Source organism: Bos javanicus, chromosome 11 (assembly GCF_032452875.1).
Source record: "Bos javanicus breed banteng chromosome 11, ARS-OSU_banteng_1.0, whole genome shotgun sequence".
Classification (NCBI taxonomy): Eukaryota; Metazoa; Chordata; class Mammalia; order Artiodactyla; family Bovidae; genus Bos; species Bos javanicus.
This window is the reverse complement of record NC_083878.1, coordinates 3912749-3936402: the sequence shown is the minus strand read 5'-3', so window position 1 is coordinate 3936402 and position 23654 is coordinate 3912749. Positions and strand designations below refer to the sequence as shown.

Below are 23654 nucleotides of genomic sequence, written 5' to 3'. Positions count from 1 at the left end.
GAGCACACGGTAATCTGACAGTGGAGCTACACACACGACCTGGATATTAAAAAGAGGTCTGCGGAGCCTTGAACGGAAACCACGTACCTGGGCTGGACTCTTCAGGAGGGGGGCTGCAATCTGCACAGAAATGGAGGTGACATGGATGATTAAGGCACGCACACAGTTCAAACACCAACAACTCAACGCTTAGAGCAACTGCGGCAGCAGCTGGCAGTAAGCTGGCTCAACTGAGCGGAGAAGAGGCCAGGGGCCTGCCCGCCTCTTCCCGAGGGGTCCCATGGAGGTGGTGGGGCCGCTGGGAGCACACCGCCCAACACACCAGTGTCAGCACTCATGTTGCTGACACTTCAACATGACACGCTCTTCCAGAAGAGCAGGTTAACGTGTCACAGTGCGATAACGCCCCCACGTCCATCGCATGGCATGTGCCGGAGCCCATGCTGACCCACGACATCTGGAAGCAGACGTGCAGTGAGAGACACTGACCAGTAAATAAGCGTCCAGTTCAGAGCCCACTGCCCTGATGGGCCGCGGAGCCTGGGCTAGAGGTCAACTGCTGAGATCCAAAAGGTTGGGGTCCGGTCAGAAAACCCATATACCAAACACGTCCACGCCAATCTTTACCACGTAAGCCGAATACAAAACCTTTATGATTGAGGGAGGGCTACTACTGGAACGCCCCCTTGGGTCCCTTAAAGATACCGTTTAACTTGATTTCACCCTCACTGAGTAGCATCGGGAAGTACTCACTTGAATTTCACTTTTCCCTTAAAAACTAAAATTTTCCTGGTTAACTGTGTGTGCCACTTATTAAGAAACAAGTTTGAAAGGGATTGTTTGGGGGTAAAAGCTTATTTTACGTCTGAACTTTTGGTTTCCAACAATGTTTTCAGATCCTTAAATAGGCAGTTTCAGATCCCCAAGAACAGACAGAGCCAGCTGGATGGAGACTTGACACCCTGGACTTTGCAGGAGGGCGGTGGCCAGGATCTTCCCTCTAATTGTCTTTGGCCATGACTTCTTAAACTGGCCAGCAGGACAGAAAACAGACCAACGTTCAAGACCTGTGTGTGGTGAAGACTTCAGTGTCATCACCAGAGCTCAAACCTCCCGAGGCCATCTGCTTCCTAAGGAGGGAAGCCACCATGGGGTCTGTGACACAGAACATCTATCTGGTTAAAACCTGAAGTGCCTCAGACCTGGGAAGAATACCAACTCCTGCCTCCCCAGAACCTCTGAGATCCCGAATCTCCATGAGGAGAAGGGTCTAGAGGCCTGCTTCCATGAACCGCACTGATCCCAAGCAGCTGGGCTGGGACTACGCCTAAGAAGAGGTCAGGGGCTAAACCTGCTGGGCAAATTCATCTTCAGTAACAGGGAGAGGGAGGGATCTCCTCTGGTGGCCTTAGGGCACTGAGTCCCTTGAGATTTGTTGACCACAGTGGACTGCTCCACACACAGGCAGCATGTAATCTCAAGGGCACACGACCTGGGGTGTGACCCGTGGACCTCAGGTTAACAGAAAGCAGGTCCGAGGTTGGAATAACTCTCTGGGGACGAGGAGAGCAGGAGTGTGTGTGCATGGAATGTCGTGGAAGTCAGCAGATCCTGGCAGGTTGGGGGGGAGGGGTGAAGATGGGTCACTTGGGGAGACAACCAGGAGGAACAGGCCCATGAGCCCCTGTGGCTCCTGCCAGTGGGGACTGGCCAGTGGGTCCTGCTGAGCCCTGGCCCTAGGGGAACCCCGCCCACCAGGCAAGGTCGAGGCAGGGCAACTTCCTGATGAAAGATGAAAACCAAGGACCCAGTACGGGGTGGAGAACTGAATGAAAAGGGATAATAAAGTCTTTCCAAGAAGCAGGAGTTGTTGTTCACAGGTAATAAATAAACGTGTGAACCCAACCTGCTCGTTAGGCCGAAAGGACCACCCTGGGAACTTGGAAGGGCATCAGGAAGCATGACAGAGCCCAGCTCTGGCCCCTGAGGACAAGAGACAGAGTAAGACAAACGTCTCAGTCTGGTTCCCCTGATCCGCCGCTGCACACGGGGGTCTGAATGGCTTCCTGGCTATGCTTAGGATCACGGGCGGGTACTTTGGAGGCACATGGTTTCATATGTTTCTCTGAACGCTGATCAGCAGAGTCAGACTCTCAGACACTTCCTACTCCTGTGAGCACAACAGAGCTGATCCGTCGGGCACACACAGGTACCAGCCACGCCCTAGATATCATAAATAAATGCTCATTTAAATCACTTCAAAACTGCACTAAAATGTGTGTTTGAACATTACGAGATGTGCCTAGAAAAAGAGGACATTTAATAAGTTATGAGCATAACAGTATACCTCATTAAACAAACTACCTCCTGCATTTTTTTAAAACTCCTATCAATAACTTTTATCTCCAGAAATATGTTTAAATTGCAAGCAGGACAATATTAAAGAGACATGAGCAATGAACTTTCAAAAGATTGTTAAAAGCAACACAATTTACGGTAAAAAATGAGAACACGAACGACGACAAAACAGCTCCATGAACTAAACACAGGTCTGGGGAACTGAAAGTCAAACCCTCAGAGATGGAGTGTGGAGGACGCAGACACTGTGGAGACACACGCTCGTGAGAGGAGCGGCCTGGGGACAGACTGCAGGAGGGCTGGTGCGGAGGGCATCTGACACACCAAGCCGCTCCAACAGGAGCCTGACTGTCTTGAAGGAACGCTGCCCAGTGTGGAAACAAGTCCTGCTGCAGGAGGCCCGTCAGCGCCTCGCCTCTACCGCGTGACGCTCCCAAAGGGGAGCGAGCAGGCGGCAGCGGCCGGTCTCAGCTGCCTGGCCCACGGCCCCACCAGCTCTTAGGAAAGGCCGGAGCTTTAGGGACCAAGCACCTCCGTATTCAGAAAGCACGGTACCCCCAGCTTTAGGAGCCAGCAGAATGGAGTGCCTGGTTAGGCTCCGTCTCCACAGACGGTGGGCTCTTTATGCAGCAGGCTGCTCCAGGCCACTGTCCTGCCATCCACGGAGAGACCCACCTGGAGGTGGCGCTGAACAGATAAACCCCGCTGGGCCCCCAGGTGTGGCAGAGGGGCGCACCCCGAGTTACCAGCACCGGCCAGGGCAGCAGGCTGCAGCTGTAAAAGGGCTCCCAGCCCACGACCACCAGCCTCTACAGACAAGTGCTGGCCTGCCACCAGCTTGCTCTTCCCTGCATGCTACGCCTGCTCCTTCACCCCTGATGCAACAGGCAATCTCACCAGAAAGGTGTCTACCATTCCGCCTCCTTCAGGTTCCCAGGTGGGTGGACAAACCACAGATGCTTAGGAACCCGACCCTCCAGACGCAGCAGGGGGACCTGGGAGGGCTGAGGGCCAACAAGCCATGAAGACGTGGAGAGCCCCCGGCCCCCACCTGCTGCTCCGGGCACTGTGACACCCCCTTCTACTGAGAGGCCTCCCTGCAGTCTGCGTGGGGTCATGGAGTTAGAGACACATGGACAGACAGACAGTATGCATGGGACCCGGGCTGCATACGCACGTGTGGGTGTGGTCGGGTGAGGGCAGCATGCAGCGGAGGGGCATGGCGAGGAGGGGGCATCGCAGAGGACGTCCTCCGGTCGGATCCAGTAGGCCTGGCTGCCCTGGTTACCTTTCCGGCTGGAGCCGCTGCCGGCGCCCAGGAGGCCATCTTCGCAGCCCTCGCCCTGCAGGCGCTCGCGCTGCAGCAGCTTGTCCACCCGCTGGATGATGCACTCCAGGCTCTTGTCCACATTCAGCCACACCTTCTCCTTCCAGAGCAAGGGCACGGGGTCAGTGCCTCGGGTGGGACAGAACACAAGCCAGACACCCCCCGACTTGGACCCCCGCCTGGGCCCCATGCTCCCTAAAGCCCTCAATTTAGAAACAGTGAGATAATTCACAGCTCCTTATCACAGGTGCATTTGCTTTTCCAAAGACAAATCAATGTCCTGTTTTGTGAAGAGTCTGCCGGTTACTATCCCAGAGGCCAGGGCAGGCAGAAGGGACAGTCTCATCCCCTCCTCCGTCCACTGCAGACCTCACATGACTGTCACAGGAGACCAAGGTCTTCTGAGGGGGAGCTGCTGATGACTTGGGTTGGGGAGGGGGTGGCTCCAGAAACACAGACAGAATTCAGGACACTGGGGTGGGGCTGCAGGAGCCCAGTGCCTCTGAAGAGCACACCCAACAAGCGACAGAGTTGGCTTTGTGATGTGTCACTACGAGAGGGACAGACCTGATCTTGGAGCCCACCTTTCGGGAAAGCATGATATGTCAGAGCACAGCTCCCAAGTCCTCAGTCTCTCAGTTCCAGGAAGATGCAGCCTGGCAGGGCCGATGGCCAGAGAGAGAGCAAGGCCTTGCGTTTTCAAGGCCAGCTCAGCTCGGGGGGTGGGGTGGGGGGAGTGCGGACTCACCCACTCCTCCTCGTGCCAGTCCACCTGCAGAGAAGACCGGCTGTTCCTGCCCGACCACCGAGCCATGAGGGTGTCCTGGTCATTCCGCAGCATCACCTGCTCCTCCTCGGTCGAGGTGGGCGAGGCCTTGGAGGCGATGTAGTCAGGCCGGGCGGCATTCAGCCCGTGGATGGAGGTGGCCAGCAGCTTGCAGTCACACACAGTGACCAGCTGCCGGGTCTGCAGGGACACATGCACGCCCAGCCTCTGAGCACCCAACCCGTGCTGAGCAGGCCTTACCAAGGGGCGGAGGAAGCGTCCCAGCTTCAACAAGCCCCCCGGCACTCGCTGCAAAGTCAAGGGCATGAAGCCGTCACCGAGGATCCTGAGTCCCGGGCTCTGTCACTACCTTGCCCCCGCCCCAGCGCTATGGCCACAGGCCAGTCCCAGACCTCCGTTCCAGGCCATGTGGGAAACAGACCTGAAGGCAGACAGACCTTCGAGGTCCTCCCAACGTCCCCACTCGTGTGGACAGCTCCCGGCACATGTGAGGTGTCCAGGGGTTTTCAGACACCCGAGGGACCCACCCCACCTGCAGCAGGGGAGTCCCTCCTACCTTGTCTGCCAAGATGGCAAGTGTTCTTTCCAGGCCAGTGGCAGACCTGTCCTTGGCCGCCCTCGAGAGCCGCTCGGCGTAGTAACTCACTTGGGTTTTGAGGGTGTTGATCTGGGCGATGATCTCCTTAGCTCTGATGATGTCCTGTGGTATGTAGATGATAGACTGGCAGCTGGATGACGTGCTAGGAAGGATTGGAACAGATTCAAAAGGGTTCTCCCAAGTTGACAAGGCTGGAGACACCCTCCCAACCCCAGCCCGCACCCAACGCAAGGTGAAGCGTCCTGTTCCTCAGGGGTGTTTTCCTAGGCTAGTCTAGTTGTTGACGGGCAAGAGTAAATTTCAGGAGATCCATCCTGTCTATATGGTAGAGGCTTGAAATGTTAAAATACAATTAAGTCTTTTATCTACATTCCCATGTATCTGTATTTCTACTGTGTTTATACACATGTGTACAGATACTGAGCCTGGTAGTCATCTGAACATCCACCCTCTTTCACCTAAGAACCTCTTCGTTCAGTTTCTAAGTATTACCTAAATGGAGACTTGGGGTCTGCTGATACTGGAAGGGGTCACGTCACAGTACAAGGAGACTTCAGTGGGGGCTGGAATTTGCCAAAAGATTCCTGGTTTCTCATTTGGCCAATGAGGACTTCAAACTTTCTATGCATAGACGTACATCCTCCTTCGTGTGTTTACCTCAGCAAGTCCCCAGAAAACTGGGCTTCTGTCCTTTCTCTCCTGCTCTGGGACTCCCTTACTTAAAAAATCCTGTCCCGAGGGATGAAGGGGGTGTGGAGAACGCGCCGAAGAGGCAAGGCCCTCAGTGACTTAGGAAACCGGTCCTCCCGTCTCTTGCCAGGCGATGTGTGTGCCTCTTGGGATGCAACGCCAGAGACACAGCTCAGCCACTGCCCGGCACAAACACCAGCCTCTGGGGAACCAGCTCCATCTGGGGACCTTCTAGATGGGGACATAAACTGAATGTCTCTTGGCTAAAATGCTAAATCAACCCTATATTACAAACTTATTTTTCAGACCACCTGAGGAAGCGAGGGAAGCAGGGGGAAAACATACAAGGCACCCATCTTTCATGGAATGAGGGGCCTTGACTGACACCCTCAAAGAACTGCCCTTTGACTCTGGGGGAGGAGAGAGAAGGTGGAGGACCACACCCTCCTTCGTTGCCCCAGGAGAAGAGGGTCATGTGATCAGGGATGAGCCCTTTCCTTACTGGGCTCTTTCCAGGCTAACCCAAAGCCGGGTCACCAAGAAACGGCCCTGCCCTGCCCCCTGACAGACTACGGGGTCAGCATGCACACACGAAAACCACAGCACCCCAGAACGAACAACACCCCGAGCCCAGACATCACAGTGAGAAATGATGGAGGTGTCAGAAGCCCATGCAGCAGGCCGCAGTCAGGCCCGCACAGCATGAGGCGTGCACGCTGCTCTCCAAGCTGCAATCACTCTGCCCAATGAATAGCTGCCACTCAGCGGAGTCGAGTCTTAGGGCGGGAGTTTTCAAATCTCTTCTTCCCAGGCCCCAGTCAAGAGAACACACATAACATGAGGTGCACGTTCGTGTGTGTGTGTGGAATGGTGTGTCCATTTCAGCAAATACAAAGCCTCCAGCCAGCCGGAGAGGAATCACCTCCCCACTCCCCATGAGTCCTCACACACAGGTCTTATCAGTAACTGGGGCTCACAGAGGGGCCGCATGGCAGGAGTGAGAAAGGACACACCTCAAACAGTGGCTGTTCATGGACAACTGTGAACAGCAGTCGTGTGAGCACGAAGACTAAAAATGGGGCAGCTGCAGAGCCTCGGCTGGGGGACAGGGCCATGTCCCCGTGGCACCCTGGCCCTCCCGGCCAGGGCCCTGAGCTGCTCCAGCTCCATGAAGGTAGCGGTTCCAAGGGCAGCAGGAGCCTCACGAGTCCTGGTGCAGAACCCCTGTTCTGGACCAGGGCCGCACTCTGTGTGAGTCTGGGGAGGCCTGGAGCAGCACCCGGGGACCCCAGTCAGCAGGCACCAGGATTCCAGCTGCCATCTCATTCTTTGGTGGAGAAGTCATCTGATTATATTAACCCCTGGTTTGCCGTCCAGGAGTAAAACTGACCCTAGTAATTTGTTTTGCAAATCTCCATTAACCATTAAATATAAAAATGTATGCAGGGGACTTCCCTGCTGGTCTACGGTTAAGACACTGTGCTTCCATGGCAGGGGCAGGGATTCAGTGCCTGCTCAGGGAACTAAGACCCTATGTGCCATGAAGCATGGCCAAAGGAAAAAAAAGTAAGCTGGTTTCATTCCTGCGAGAGGTGAAGGGGAAGTAAAAACAGAAGAGCCTTAGATGGCAGTAAAAGAAGCCAGGAAGGGACTCCCAAACACACCACGGTACTGGCTTGAAGCCTCAGCACCTGCGACCTGCCTGGCCTAGGTGCCTCCTCGTCATGGAGAGAGAGCTGGGTCTTTGCTCCGAGTGATGCAGCCAGACTGGGAGGGTTTGAAACAGCAGACTGGAGACGGGCTATTCATTATCACAGAACATTGCAGTTGGAAGGGAGTTCCATCTACGAGACTACAACTAGGAGCCTGCGGGGGCGTGGCGGGGGCAGCACCTCACAGAGGAGGGGACAGGCTTTCTCTGCACGAGAGCAAGACCCAAACGCACACTCTCCACAGACAGAGAACTCACCAACACTCCTCAAAACTGCTAAAGAGAAGAACCAAGACGAAATATTAGCAGTTTGTTAGCAAACGGCAAATGCAAAACAAAAAAACGTAAAAACCAAGTTCTCTTTCATCAAAATTCTGGAGATAACTTGAGGAAGCCCCGACTACAGGGAGGATTCAGCTTAGGAGCCCAAGGTGCTCCCTGGTCGAAGCAGCGTCTGCGCGTGTGCTTGAGCCCCAGGGAGAAGCCCATGTGGTGGGCTACACCTGGGCTGAGGAGAGCTCCCCTGGTGCAAACCATTCCTGCAGGCGGTTTTATGCCATTAGTAGGAAAATACATAAACATGTACATTATATATTTGAAAAATACTACAAAAAGCCTTTGGGGAATAAGAGTCCTGAAGTTCACATGCAGAATAACTGGTATCAACACCCCGACCTTCCTGGGACAGGGCCAGCCCCTTGACTGGCTTTCTCCTCCAGGGCCCCATGCCAGCTCGAGTCGCACGCTCACACCTCCACACGGCCCATGCAGTGCAGCGACACACATGCGGCTGGCCGTGCAGAGCGGTGGTGGCACAGGAAGCTGTCTTTGCCCTAATTCCCAGGGGACCACCAGGCTGGTGAATCCTCGGGTGGGTCTGGTGGCCTGGTTTGAGGAGCCCTTGGTGGGGCCAGATCCAGGTCAAGGGGGCTGCAGGAAGGTGGGCAGGATCCCAGAGATGCTGCCCAGTCTGAGGCCTACCTCCCACCCTCTGAACCCTGAGTCCCCGGGTGCTCTCTGCCCGCCTGCTCACGCCTCAGCCCACTGCACCTGTCCTTTCTCCCCGGCCCCTGCAGTCCAAGGTCAACCTGCTCAAGCCCTGTCCTGACACCCACCCAGACACAGAGCCAGGCTCTGGCCTGAGGCTGCGGCCAGCACTGTGTGCGTGCACTCAGTCACCAGGCCGCCACGACTGCTCCACAGGACCTCCTGAGGATCGTGGGCCTTGGTGTTGGGGCCCCTCAACTCCACATTCTGCACCAGCTGCTCTGCTGCAGCCCCAGCTTCTTCTTTCTCTGCGATGCCACCTTCTTCTCCTGGCCCTTCCAGGATCACTGCCCAGTCCTGCCTCCCCATCTTCTCCAGAACCTCGCTCCACCAGTATCCTCCACCATCTCCCCTCGTTTGCCATCATCTCTCCTACCAGCCTGAGACAAGCTTGTCTTGGTCCCACTCCTCCTCCACCTCTAGGTCCGAGGAGCCCACGGCATCACCTGCACGTATCCCATCTACTTCCTACACCCGAGCCCTCCAGTCAAGGTTAAGTCTAGCCAGGCGATGTTCGGGAAGATCACCAATGCCTCCCGGTGTCGGACACGACAGGTCAGCTTATGCTCTCTCCCTGTCGCCCCTGCCCTGCAGCAGCCCCTGCACCCTCTCTCCAGCAGGCTCCCAGCACTGCTGTCGCCCTACCTGCTCAACCTGTCAGCTCTAGTCACCAGCTCGCCCTGCCCGCAGAGCTCCTCCCCGAGGCCCCGCCCCTTATCACGTGCCCCGCCCACCTCGCTGTTTCCCCGCTCTGATTGGTCACTCCCTGCAGCCCCTGGAGCCTCTCTGACCCTGGGAACACTGACCACCAATGTCCTCCAGGAAAGGAAACCGTCTTTCCCAGACCTCACACCCTGTGACCTTCGACCAAGGTTTCTAAAGGGCAGCGGAGCCCGCCAAGTCCGCCAGGGCCGGGGGAACCATTCTCCGGGCGGATTTTTCAATCGCCTGTTTTGCAGGGACAGGCCCTCGGGCACTCGTCACCGCCCAGCTTGGACGTGCACAAAGAGCGGCACAGGCGCCTCAGGCAGCTCCCCCACCTTGCAAAAGCAGCTCGGACGCTGGACGTTTCTGCGGTCCCCTTGCGACTTTTTTTCTTTTTTAAATCCAGGAAGCCCGAGACACCAGAACAAGGAGGACAGATACCCTCTGAGAACTTACTGTTTCTTGGTCTCTTCAAACTTGTGCAGCTTTTTGCGGAGCCCTCCCGACTTGAAGCCCTGGCAGTGTGCTGCTGGCGCCCCAATGGTGACGATGTCATAGTTCTGATCTGAATGACAGAAAGCTCTCCTCCGTTACTCTGGCTCAGGCCTGCGGACAAAGCTGGCTACGGGGATATGCACGAAGCTCTGGGGTCCCCCGCCAGCCCGGCTCCAAGCAGCCTATGGCAACACTAGCCCCACCATCCAGGGTGCCCGAGGGCCTCTGGAGCCCAGCACCCTCATCTTGGCTCAGAGGGGCCTGTGTGGGTCTCAGGGTGGGGCCACACTGCGACCCACGACACTCAGCCTGCACCCCTGCAGAAGGATGACCCGTGGGCCATTTTCTGCCCCAGACATGCAAGAGAAGCTGGAGGGAGGACAAACGAGAGGAAGGTGCTAGAGCTCCTCACAAAGGCCTGGAGGTCCCTTTGCTGTGCTCTCAGCCCAACGCCACAGCAGACACATAGGACAGACGTGCGACAGCTCAGGGACCAAGGGCCAGTGGGGGAAAGAAGCGACATGATTCACGGGGCAGTTACCTGCTCCTCCATCATCCTGAACTCTCATCCTTTGTATGTGTAAGTTAGTGGGAACAAATTCTAGCTTTTTATCTGCTTTCAAACTGCTTGCTTTGAACGAGGGACCTAAGGATCAGAAGGGGAGAAGATAAAGATGGTCAGCCTGTATCCAGCGTGCAAGAAAGCCGCCCAGAGAAGGGACCCTGTGAGGACTCTGCCGTGGGTGAGCAGGCATGTGTCGGCAGAGGCCTCAGGGACTCCAAGCTGCTCACAAGCACGCTTCCTTCCCTGATGACAGGGGCTGTGAAATGCTGAGGGACAGCGGCTCCTGGCCAGAAGACTGGTCTGGGGTCCCAGGGGTGAGTGCAGGCCGGTGGAGCCACCCTTGGAAGCTGAGGAACGACACCAGGCCTGCCTACGCCAGCTCTCAGCCGAGAGGTCTGACTCAGGGATGGGACTGTGTGCAGCACGCTGTCAGCACCGCTATAAAAAGCAGGTGGGCCCATGCCAGAAAGTGCCTGTTCCCACTGCAGAGCCTTCCAGCACCCAAGATCTAAGAAGCCGCGCAACAGCAGAGACACGTCTCCAATCTGGAAAGTGACGAGAAGGCCCACTCGCCACCCTAGGTCGCTCACGGTAAGCAGGCGCCACAGGGCACCTGGTTGGGCCCTGGAACACACACTCACACATCCTCACACACACCCTGGGTGGCTCAGGAGTTTGGACCGTGTTTCCTAACAAGATATTCACAATGTTACTTCTATAACTGGAATACTTAACTAAGTGAAGAATTACATGCCGAGAAAAGAAAGGAATTATAAATTACGGTGACAATGAGGAGAAATAAACATTTCATTTAGTGAAAAATGGCACGTTTATTTTGCCAGCACAGAAAATGAAGACTGGCCACCATCTGCTCCGTGCTTTGCCCAGGAAACCGTTCCCCAGCTCCTGATAGGGGTGCCCGCAGACCAGGAAACCGTTCCCCAGCTACTGATGGGGGTGCCCACGAACCAGCAAACCGTTCCCCAGCTACTGATGGGGGTGCCCACGGACCAGGAAACCATTCCCCAGCTCCTGATGGGGGTGCCCGCAGACCAGCAACATCAGCTTCCTGGGAGCCCGTTAGAGATGCCAAACCCCAGATCTGCTGTTAACAAGATTCTCAGGGGACATAGATGCACAATGACATCTCATAAGCTCTGCTCCAGAAACACCCAGGTGTATAGGTTTCAGACTTGGCCAGGTAACAGGCAGCCAGCACCAGCAGGTCCCTATGTCCCTTTAGGAAAACACTGCCATTTCTCTTAGAAATACACTTAGATCTTTTCTTCAGACGCAAGCCAAACCCAGGGCACCGTCATCTTGCCATCATTCCTGTATCTGGCTGCTTCTCAGTCAAGTTCATGGACAGGTTTCTATGCTCTGTGTCAAAATCACATGAAGGGCTTATGACTTTCCTGAAAACCTGAAATTCTATTGTAAAAAGGGGAAGAAGGGAAGAATCTGGAGAATAAAGTAATAGAAAACCAAAGTCATTTCATTTGGAATCAAAAGGGAGTGAGTTTATCATCGTTTTCTAAATCTACCTGAACATGCTTTGAAAAGCAAGTGGCACCTTCTAATAAGAGGTGTCTGTATTTCATTTTCTCTTTTGAGCCTTAAAATGGAGAGCTTCACTCAGACAATTTGTATGTCAATATGTGTGTGTGTACACTCGTGTTTTTTTCTGACTCTGCGACCCCATGGACTGTAGCCCACCAGGCTCCTCTGTCCATGGCATTTCCCAGGCAAGAATACAGGTTGCCATTTCCTTCTCCAGGGGATCCTCCTGACCCAGGGACCGAACCCGCGTCTCTTGCATCTCCTATACTGGCAGGCAGATTCTTTACCACAGGTGCCACCTGGGAAGCCCATATATCAGTATAAGGACCACCAAACAGTTAAACTAGGAAATCCAGAAAACCCTGCCTTGTTTAGTCTCAAGGCAAAAGGCCTACATCCTTTCGGGCATTGCACTGACGCAGGACCAGGATGAAGCAGGAACATGAACCGATGGCCTGGGACCCTGTCTCTCCTCCATTTCATCCTGCAGTGGTTTGTTTTGGCAGAGGACACCGTGGACGGAACTTTCAATGCAATTCACACATTTGTCTTAATTAAGATCTGAAAACTCCATCTTTGAAAGAACTGACATCTACATGAGAATCTATTTTTAAAAATCCATTAGAGCGTCTGTCAGTGGGCATATGTGAGCAACCCTGGATTCCAGGATTTTAGCTGGGAAATGAGAGTGGGCACCCACCTTTGTACTGATGGAGGTCGGTCAGGTTCTCCTGGTAGGTGAGGATGATGGTCTGGTACTGTGTGACAATCTGGCGCCGGAGGCTCTCCCAGCATGGGGACAGCTCCCCCAGCTCCTCCAGTTCACATACTCTGCAAGCAAAACACACACGTCAGGCCAGGGCGCCCACTCCCTCCTGGCAGAGGCTCAGGAGTCCTGAGCATCCGGGAGGCCAGATGGTCGTGGATGTGTCACTGACGCTCAGGGAAGGCCCTGTGGGTCTGAAGGGCCAGCAGCGGGGCAGCACGGCAGACGGCTCCACATGCGGCTGTAAGAAAGGTGGGCAACCGCTGACCGTGTGGAAACTGCACAGACAAGCTTTCCGTAGGAACCTAGTTCAGGGAAAACTCAGCGAAGGACTGGAGAGGGGAGTGGCTCTGCCGTGGCCCCTGTGACCATGCACGTTTCCAGGGGCCACAAGAGCTTGAGCTGCAGCCCATTGGAGTCTGACCCTCCCAGATCACAAGAGGACTAGAGCCTGAGGGCAACCCTCTCCCCTCTCCTCATCCCCACCAGGGTCTGTCACTGCCCCCTGGGTTCTGGGAAGCATGGGCCTTTCCGCCCTCCCAGAGCAGAGCTGCAGAACATAAAGCTGTCCAATGAGCCTGCAGCTGGGCTGCTCAGCAGTGGGGGTCCCACAGCTGCCAGGCCCTAGAGTCTCACTGGCATCCTTTCCAGGTCTGGGACAAGGACCCTGGGAAACCGGCAACTTCAGCCATGGCTCCCGTCACTGTCTGTATAAGTGATGAACTGTCCGGATGTGAAAGGTGTGAGGGTCAGGGGAGACGAGGACAAGAAAGGACGGACTTGGGACCTCCACAAAAATGAAAGCTGTTTAAGAACTGAAATATATGGGACTTCCCTGGTGGTCCAGTGGCTAAGAACCTGCAATTCTCCTTCAGAGGCATGGGTTCAATCCCTGGCTGGGGAAGTAAGATCCTGCCTGCCACGCAGCATGGCCAAAGAGACAGAAATGATGTATAATCTCAGCTCGGCAGGAAATAATAGCTACATAATCAGACTACTGAACACACACAATGGATTTTTTTAAAAGGATAACCATTTTAGGAAACTGGGAAGAAAGTATAAAAGACCTAAAGTCCTCATCATTTATGAGGATTTCCCTTTCCTACTCAGGAGTTAATCCCTGAAATTGATTGAGAGTGCTCTGTGCATATATACAGAAATACAGCAGAAAACACTGACGTGGCTGAAGTGGCTGTTTCTTGGGAAATAAACAAGCATCTCAGCATCTCAAGACTTGCATTTTTTGTAAAAAGCCTTTTGCACTCTTTCACTTTTTACACTATGCACTTTTTCCTCTGGGGGGCTAATTTTATAAATGTTTTTAGGAATCTACTAAATTATCTGAAGTTAAAAAGTCATACCATTTTATCATTATTAAATCAGCAAAAGGAATGCTGAAGCGGGGGGAACATGTGCTCGGTGCTGGCACAGCTGGCCTGTCAGGCAGGCGATCTTGTGACTTCCTCACACACAAACGGGGGACACAGTTGAGCAAACTGAGCCCAGGCTGAGGAGTAGGCAGGCGGCAGGGCTGGGTGTGCAACCAGGCCTGGCTGCGGTCCGTGCTCACCCGCCCGGTCTATGAGCTTTCCTGCGGGAAGGGGCGGCCGCCAGGAGCCCTGGGCCTCACCTGGCCGCGTCCTCCTCCAGCAGGAGCTTCACAAACTGCCGGGGCACGTGCAGGGACAGCACGCTCTCTGCCATCTGCTCCAGGATCCGCAGGTGGTTGCCCTCGGTGGTCGGGAAGCGGTACATGCGGCAGATGGCACCACCAAACACTGAGGCGGGAGAGAGACAGCTGCAGTGAGCAGGTATGGGCCGCCGTGGCCCCCCCAGCCTACATGGTGCCCTCACCCCCAGGTCTCCTTGCTGTTTATCTCCAGGGAATCCGAACACTTAAACCCAAGCTCACCGAGTGACTGAGCCTCAATGGTCCTGCCCCGAGACATGCAGTCTTGTCATCCCAGACCATGTCCCTGGCTTGGAGGTGCTAGGACTGGGTAGGGAGGCCACTGGTCATCGAGTCATCAAGACAGGGCAAAAGGAAGGAGAAGCCCCTCCCCTGGAGGGTCACCAGTTCCCAATACGCTGAACCAAAGAATGGCACACTGGTGTGCAGGGAGGTGACCACTGGCGGACACATCCGTGACGATCGGAGCAGGTGGGGGAGGGGACCGCAGGCCCAGGTGGACGCTCACGAGTGGCAAGAGTACCCACGGAGGAAGCTGTTTACCCGATTTCAGTAAAGTGTCTTTTCGCAACGAAGCGTACTTGGATCGGATCCCCAAGGCCTCAGTCAAGCTCTCGTCAACAGGCAGAACCATCTAAAAACACATACACACAAGCATGACAAAACTGCCTCGGACTCCAGGGCGCATCCTAGACATAAAAGCCTCCTTGAAACTCATATCCACAGTCAACTCTATGAGAAACACCCAGCCCCAGCCACAAACAAGAGAGGCCACCGCCTGGGACACTGAACGCCCTCCGCCCACAGTTTTCTAGAAATGCACTCTTCTGACCGAGTCACTTCCCTTTGTCTCTGAGTGTTTTGCTGTGTGGGATGAAAGGGCGGTGGTAGACAGGCCCGAGAGTATTTCCATAGCTAACGTTTCAGACTTGTTTTGGGTACGGTGAGAGATCTCTGTATTTTACAATGACTACTTGCCAGTGTTTGGGCTATAAGAGCTCTTGTTTGCGAGTGTCTGTGTGAGCAGCTGTGCATGAGGAGGGCAGGGAGAGGTGGGTGGGGGGCGCAGGTGTGCGATGGGGCCCAGGCAGCCATGGGCAGGGAGTGTCTGGGAGAGGAAGACCTTAACCCACCCTCAGAGACAACCTGGGTCTCAGTCCACACCCGCAAGCCACCTCTCCCCTCCCGCCTGCAGCTCCCGCTATTGAGGAGCCAGCTGTGACCTGGAACAGAGGCTGGGGAGCCCCCTCTCTACCGGTTAAGTGCCTGAGGGCGCAGGCATGTCCAGTAGGGGCCCCACTGTCCCGTCCCCTGAACTCAGAGGCCACGTGCATTAGGAGGGCCCTCCAGCCCACCCAGAGGGAGAAGATGCTGTGCTCACCCTCCCGTTGACGGTGTCCAGAGACCGGGTCACTGGGGGCCGCTGATCCGACTTCTCCTCCATCTGCCAGCCCATCACGGTGATGTTGCCCACGCGGTCACTCTCTGCAGACCTGCAATCAGCAGTGCCCTTCGGCATTGGTGCTGTGACTGGGCTTCACCTTCTGCTAAATGCAAAGCTCAGCATCCCGGGTGCTCGAGGGGTCCTGGGGGAACCAGGATGGGGCTGGCTGGTCGGCCCAATAGCAGCTGCCACATGCGGGGGCTCTGAGGGCTGCAGGTGAGCAAAGGTGGGGCCGCAAGGGAAGGCCGTGTCTGGGAGGGGGCAACGCCCCATGGGGAAGCACGGACGTGCCAGTAAAGCGGGAGGGGCAAAGCCACCGCCCGCGTGGGAGGCCAGGGCCCCTCAGCCCTGGGCTGCCCCTCCCCTGAGAGTGACGGGGACACATCTCAGAGTCAGGACCCAGAGCATCTTCTTCTGGCACAGGACCCCTTTCTGCTCCATCTACTCCATCCTCAAGCTCTGATTAGCCTCAAGGCCTAGGTCTGGACCCCAGTTAGCAGAGGTCACACGGGAATTCCCAAAGCCTCTGAATCCTTCGTGATACAGCTGAGGCCCCTCTAGCCCCGGTCAGTTTCACCCCAAGACCCCTCAGGGTGACTGCCGGCTGCCTGGGCCCCTCCGATTCATCCCAGGAAGCTCTGATTCATAAAGCAATACTGTGAAGCCTTGGGTTTTTTATCTGAAGTGTGGGACTTAGCCAGGCTGTAAGTTTTTGCATGGTCACGTCCATCCACTGACCGTACCCTTTGTGATTCATTCTCACGGTTCTCGTGCCTGGGAAAGTCAACCCCAGTCACACTGTTCAGTGACCATCTCTAGCTCCTTTTAAAAAGGATGATGTCCAACCAGAATCAGCTCTGGCAATGGATGAACCTGAGTGTTTTCCTCTAACCATCCTTCCCCGAAGCGAACCCACCCATTCTCCCAAGACCCTTCTCTCGTCCTGAGTCAGGCTCTCCACACACACAGGATCACTGCAGGGCAAGCCCTCCCCAGCACCTGCAGTGCTGTCATCTCTGCATCTTCAGAATGTCATACTACTGGCCAAGAATTCATCTCCTACATCAAAACTGTCTTGGCTATTTCAGACTATTTTCCCAATTTTTACATTATTTTGGGGGAAAAAAGATGGAGCGACAGAAAGAAAGAACACTCCATCAGCGTGGGACCTGCCCCTAAACTGAATTTGGGAAGAACTGACATCTTGACCCCATCACAGTGGGGGCGGCCCCTCCCTCCCCTCATTCGTTCCTTCCACAAATATTTCCTGAGCAGCAGACACTGTTCTAAGTCTTGGGATACCTGCTGTCTGGGAGATCACATCCTACTAGGGGGGACAGATGACAGCCAAATACATTCGGTATAATTAGAGGTACACAAAGATTTTCCTTTAGGTCTGCATACTCCCATGAACACTGCACACTTCCGCTTCATGACACGCCCTCTGACAGGCTGAGGTTCTCTCTTTCTCCTCAATGACAACCACCTCCCCACAAGACTGGCTTCTGGGGACAGGGGTTGAGGGTAAGACACTCTCTCAATATAGGGTCGACCTTCCCCATCCGTCCCCAGACCTTGTGATTCCAGATCCTTGCAGACAGACAAAATTAAATACCAACCTTAGTGTTAAATACAACCTATGGTGCCTGTCCTGGAGCAGATCTTTGACGACAAAAGTTCCGGACCCCAGCAAGTACATCTGCGGGAGAGGGGAGACAGCATTAGTGCCCAGGCCGTGCCTCTCCTCCAGCTCTTGGGGCGGCAGTGGGTTGGCGGGGGGATACGGCTGGCTGGCTCTCTCAACACATCTGACTTCATCTCAGGAGCCCAGTGGGAGGCTCAGAAAGATGTTCCCAAAGACAAAAACACCTGGACATTAATTCGTAAGCCAGGAATAAAGTCAGTCTTATGTTCACCTCCCCGACAATTATGTAGCTTTAAAAAAAGAAGGGAAGAACATCCCACGAACAACAACATGGTACTTAACTGTTCCCTGAGATCTGTCCTTGACATCATACACGGACAGCTTGATCTGTGTCATCTGATTGATGAGAGAGTCTTGAAAGAAGGCAATGCTGCTTAGAAATATAGGATCATTGGTTCCCTACAATAGAAAAAAAAAAAAAAATCAGAATACAGAGTTGCATTTTCCTTAAGTGGTTGCTTTTGAAATACACCAACATTCTCAGAAGAAGAAACTAACTAACATCTTACCAGCTTGGATCAACAGGAATGGAAACAGGCTTTACAGGGATGCAGACAAGCCAAACTCTGCTTTCCAAGAAAGACAAAGCCTGTAGGCCCAGATACCACGAATAGATCACCACATGCTGGGCCCACGAGCTCACCCTAAGGGCTCCTCCCCCAGCAGGAAAGACTTTCTGTAACTACTCTTACCACTTCAGATGTATTTGGATCTACTACTGTAGGCTATTCCTTTAAGCTGAGGCAGATGGAAAGATGAAAGAGGAAATGAATAGTCAGAATCGTTTATTTCTAGAATCCTGGGTTTGTAAGAATGGAGGTCCAGCTTTTTTAAGGTTGTCTTTTTCTGAGGATGAGCTGCGAGTCTCTAGATCATAGGTCGCCATTTCTTGGCAGCCCAGCCCTGACCTCAAACGCCATTATATTAAACTCGCTTCCTCAGGTGGTGGTTAGTGATCTTGGCCAAACTGTTGGCAGTTCTTGTCTGTACCGGCAGTTCCAGATCTGATGTCTTGCCACCTGCTGGACAGTCTCATCCCCACCCCACCCTGCAGTGACCTGCTGGGCCACAGCCCCACCCAACCACTCCATCTGCTAGTTCAGACTCCCTCTGACTCTCCTTCCAAGGAGGCTCCAGATCCAGGCACCGGCTCTGCTGCCTTCTCTGTTGTTCTGAACCACCCAGGGACAATTCACCCCTGCAAGTTCCACCTGCAGAGCCTTCCTCTCACGCCCCCTTCTTCCCATTCCTCCCCGCTGCCAGTGAGGGCCCAGACCACTCCCCCAGGACCTGCCTTAAACACACCTGCAGACCAGCCGGCTACGGCGCGGCCAGACACCCTGCACCCCTGCGGTGTCTCGTGCGCAGTGAGCGGGACAGGCCCCCGTCCCCACGCACTGTCCCGCTCGCTCTGCCCTCACACGGCCCACACTCCGCTCGTCTGCAGGGAGCCGTTCACTTCAGCCGCCTCACCCACAGCCTGGTAGACTCCCTGAGGCAGGGGCGGGGCTCAAGTCTCACTGTGTCATCCACAGCTCCCAGTGCTTTGTGGGTAGGCCGTGCTAGACAAATGCTAGAAACTCGAACTGTTGGCTTGAACTTGAAATAAATTTCCAAGGTAATGAGAGGGTCTATCAGGCAAAATGTAAAACTTGGAAAGAAGGAGAAATGCAGTCTGCTTGCTGGAGACTGCCAGGGAGGGCAACATTCACACAGAAACTCACATCACCAACAAAATCTTACAGGAGCTCACACCAGCCACCTCCTACACTTAGTTTCATAACTTACGTAATGTGCTCAATTATCTAAAGAAATCCAGTAAAATTCCTGAGGTGACTGTATCATTTCATTTCATGTACAGAGTAAACACGTAACATACAACTCAAAAAAGGATATAAAAATACAAACCAATAAAAAGTGTGGCTAGTACGAGGGTTGGTTGATAATTAACATTCTCTAAACTCTGATTAAAGACCACAAGTGTCCAAAAGTAGCAGCCAATTAGAGATGAGAAGGGAGTATGAGGTCTTACCTCTTAAAAAGCAATCTACCTTAGAGGATCACCGTTTAAAAACAGCCAGCCAACAGATAATCAACAACTGTAAAGGATATGGCAAATCAAGGGTTTCTCTGATGGCTCTGTGGTAACGAGCCCCCTGCCAATGCAGGGTACTTGGGTTCGACCCCTGGAGGAGGAAATGGCAACCCACTCCATATTCCTGCCTGGAGAATCCCATGGACAGAGGAGCCTGGCGAGCTACGGTCCATGGGGTCGCAGAGTCGGACACAACTGAGTGACTACAGACAACATGGCAAATAAAAGCACCACCCAGATGAGTAAGTGTGATGAAAGATACCAGTGTGCTGAACGTTCGTGCAAGAAGAAAACAATCCGCAGGAATAAACCTCAGCTACGGGTGCTCAGGGCACTGAGCAGACCTCCCACCAGGACCAGAAGCAGTCTTGGAGCCGCCGGGGGCAAGAAGCACCCACCTCGATGATCTCCGTCTGTGCGTGCTTCGTCCAGAATGCCTGGGGTGGGGTGGTCACGCTCACTGCCACAAAGCTATTTGGTTTTCGATCAAGTGACGGAGTATGCAGCTCACTGCAGGCTACAAAATTAGAATAGAAATAAAATAAATAAAGTAGAAATGGTTCTTAAAAATCAGACTTCAGTTAGTTCTCGGTTCCAAACACACCCAAAGAAGGTAAAAGAAGTAAAACCCACACAACGGAATGAAATGATCACCCTTGACTACTGTTACAGGGAGGAGACTTTTTAAATTAGAAATGATCCCTTCTCATTCCTCCCAGCCTTCCTGGCCCCCAGGACAGCAATGCCATAACTGCCGATGGAAGGCTCTCTTCATCCACGGAATGGATGACACAGGAAAGGTCTGACCCGTGAAGTTGGACCTTAACAACTAATTGGAACTAAGCAGCCACAGAGTCTATGAAATCAAGACCCAGCTACACACGCCCATATCCCGGGCTGCTGCACTCCTAAGCTCACAGTATCCCTGGGTCTGTGTGTGACATATGTTGGAAGCTAATTAAAATTCTATTGCAAAATAAAGGTTTTTTTTTTCTTTTTAAGAAAATCATGCTCATTCATTTTCCTTATAAGACTCATATCAAATTTGAGATTACTAAACATGTGGCTTTTTAGAACTAAAGACACTTCACGAACTGTTTCAGTTAGAAAACGTATTGCACTAAGCATTTTGAAATAGATTGTAAGACTCAGATAAAGTGAAAGTGAAGTCGCTCACTTGTGTCCAACTCTTAGCGACCCCATAGACTGTAGGCTACCAGGCTCCTCCATCCATGGGATTTTCCAGGCAAGAGTACTGGAGTGGGGTGCCATTTCCTTCTCCAGAGGATCTTCCTGACCCAGGGATTGAACCCGGGTCTCCCACATTGCAGGCAGATGCTTTACCGTCTGAGCCACCAGGGAAGCCTTAATCAATCATAGAAGGGATCCACAATAAAAAGGATCATACTTCTTTGAATCTAACATGCCATCTACTGTAAAATGCATTATCAAAGAAAAAAAGGCCCATCGCCATTAACCTATGATATGCCATTAACTATAAGACACTTTCCGATTAAAAAGATACTAAAAGATGAGAAAGATATCCACCTTGTGACTGATGAAATATACGGTAAATCAAAGTCCAACACTCATAACAAGAACTGGCTTTTCTGGAGAGGCAATGAACATGCCCCAGAGTGCTGAAGGCCTCTGCTTAATTCCCAGAGTTCTGAAACAATTGATTGTTTTTAATTTTTTATAGAATTTTAGAAGTTACTTTCCATTTAGTTATTACAAAACATTGGCTGTCTTCCCCATGCTGTGCAGTACATCCTCGAGCCTATCTTACACCCAGCAGTCTGTACCTCTCAGCCCCCTCGCCCCTATATGCCCCTTCCTGGCCCTCTCCACCAGAAACCACCAGTTTGTTCTCCATATCTGTGAGTCTACTTTTCTGTTATATTCACTAGTGTGTTGTGTTTTTTAGATTCCATAGATAAGTGGTGTCCTACAGTGTGTATCTTTCTCTGACTGATTTCACTTAGCATAACGCCCTCCAAGTCTATCCATGGTGCTGCAAAGGACAAAATTCCATCCATTGTTAATGGCTGAGTAATATTCCATTGTTTATATTTCTCTATGTGTGTGTGTGTGTGTACTCACATCTATAATATGTACATATACAACAAATACACACACACGCCCTCCACATCTTCATCCATTCATCTGCTGATGGGCACTTAGGCTGTTTCAGCATCTTGGCAACTGAAATCATTGATCTGGACCATTTTTTCACTGTCTTTATGGAGGAGAGGATTTTTAGAGGTCTTTACTCCTGTTCTCGTCATTCTCATTTATTTTTCAAATATTACTGGTGATTTAAAATTCATAAATTGATTTTTACTTCTGCCAATTAATTTACTTCTGAAAACTGATCTCTTTGTAATATGTTCTCATACATTTTTATGGGTTTTCATTACTTATTGGATATAATAAGACACAAAGAGCCTAGGTTTTCATTCAATGAGCTTTGACAATCATACACACTCACAAAACAAGATGACTTTCTCCATCAGACAAGAAAGCTCCTGTCCCACTTCCCAGTCAATTCCCCTGCCTGCGAACCACTTTCTGATTTTTACCATTTTTGTCCATTCTTGAATTTCTTGCACATAAATGGAATGTTTTCAAGATTCATCTGTATTGTTTATACACTGATAATTAATTCTTTTTAAAAACTGATGAATCATATTCCATTGTATGAATATACCAAAATTTACTTACCAGTCACTGTATGTTAATCGACAGTTGGGTTGTTTGCAGTTTTGAACCGTTATAAATAAAGGTGCTATAGACATTCCTGGAGAAGGCGATAGCACCCCACTTGGAGAAGGCAATGGCACCCCACTCCAGTACTCTTGCCTGGAAAAGTCCCATGGACAGAGGAGCCTGGTAGGCTGCAGTCCATGGGGTCACAAAGAGTCGGACATGACTGAGCAACTTCACTTTCACTTTTCATTTCCATGCATTGGAGAAGGAAATGGCAACCCACTCCAGTGTTCTTGCCTGGAGAATCCTGGGGACCGGGGAGCCTGGTGGGCTGCCGTCTATGGGGTCGCACAGAGTCAGACACTACCTAGCAGCAGCAGCAGACATTCCTACTCACATCTTCTTGTGAACATGTTTTTTTTTGCATAAGCACTTAGGAGTGGAACTTCCAGGTTACAGTAGAGAAGGATATGCTTAGCTTTGTAAGAAGCTGACAGATTCCTAAAGTGGCTGCATCACTTTATAATATCACTGCAATTTACCAGAGCTCCAGTTGCTCTGAATCTCACCAACATTTGGTGAGTTAGCCTTTATCTTGGTTGTTCCAAAGAACGTGTTTTCATTTGCACTTCTGCGATGACTAATGACGTTAAGCATCTTTTCACCATGTGTTTGTTCATTTTTCTAACTTCTTTTGTCAAGAGTCTGCTCAAGTCTTTTGTTCATTTTTAAATTGATTTTTTTACTGTCAATTTGTAAGCATTTTATCCTAGATCTGTCCTTTGTCAGGTATATGTGAATATTTTTCTCCAGTTTGTGGTTTATTTATTCATTTTCTCAAAGATTTCCAGAGTTTTTTATTTTAGATTTTTAATTTTAGACACTAGCAGGCAGAAAAACGTCCCTCCCCTCAAAAAGGGCCAAATTCTAATCCCAGGAACTTTTGAAAATATTATAATACAGGCAAAAGGACTTCATAGATGTAACTAAAGTCATGGAATCTTGACATGGAAAGATTACTGCAGATTATCTGGATGAGCTTAATCTAATCATATGAGCTCCTAAAAGTACAAAAGGAAGATGGAAGGGTGAGTTACAAAGGTGTGAATTAAAAAAAGACTAGGGAAGTTCTAAGCATGAAAGGCACTCAACCTGCCATTGCTGGCTGTGCAGAGAGAGGAAAGAGCCACAACCACAGAACGTGAGTGGCCTTTATAAGCAGAGAACAGGCCTCGACTGGTAGCTAGCGAAGAAATAGGGACCTCAGTCCTCAAACAACTTGAATGAATAAGGAGCCACCTTTAACCCTTGAGTCCCTAGGAAGGACTGGGGCCATGCTGATGCTTTGACTTTGGTGTTTATAAGATTGAGTAGAGACCTGGCTGAGCCCTTTGCTTTCTGA

General features: G+C 52.1%; 1 protein-coding gene across 11 annotated transcripts in view; it reads right to left on the bottom strand.

Annotated features, from left to right (window-relative positions):
- The window catches only part of INPP4A (inositol polyphosphate-4-phosphatase type I A), a 122210-nt gene that overhangs the window by 27201 nt on the left and 71355 nt on the right, over positions 1–23654 (bottom strand). For 5 of the 11 annotated variants that reach the window (XM_061431612.1, XM_061431610.1, XM_061431611.1 and 2 more), the window contains 14 exons: positions 19942–20060; positions 17731–17847; positions 17363–17442; positions 15681–15792; positions 14843–14933; positions 14240–14387; positions 12544–12674; positions 10260–10364; positions 9680–9788; positions 7730–7747; positions 5029–5212; positions 4434–4652; positions 3536–3785; positions 88–120 (listed from right to left, as the gene is read on the bottom strand). In XM_061431612.1, coding sequence (XP_061287596.1) covers positions 88–120; positions 3536–3785; positions 4434–4652; positions 5029–5212; positions 7730–7747; positions 9680–9788; positions 10260–10364; positions 12544–12674; positions 14240–14387; positions 14843–14933; positions 15681–15792; positions 17363–17442; positions 17731–17847; positions 19942–20060 — 1716 coding nt within the window. The remainder of the gene's footprint in view (positions 1–87; positions 121–3535; positions 3786–4433; positions 4653–5028; positions 5213–7729; positions 7748–9679; positions 9789–10259; positions 10365–12543; positions 12675–14239; positions 14388–14842; positions 14934–15680; positions 15793–17362; positions 17443–17730; positions 17848–19941; positions 20061–23654) is intronic. The other 6 variants (XM_061431615.1, XM_061431614.1, XM_061431609.1 and 3 more) reach the window with 4 other exon arrangements.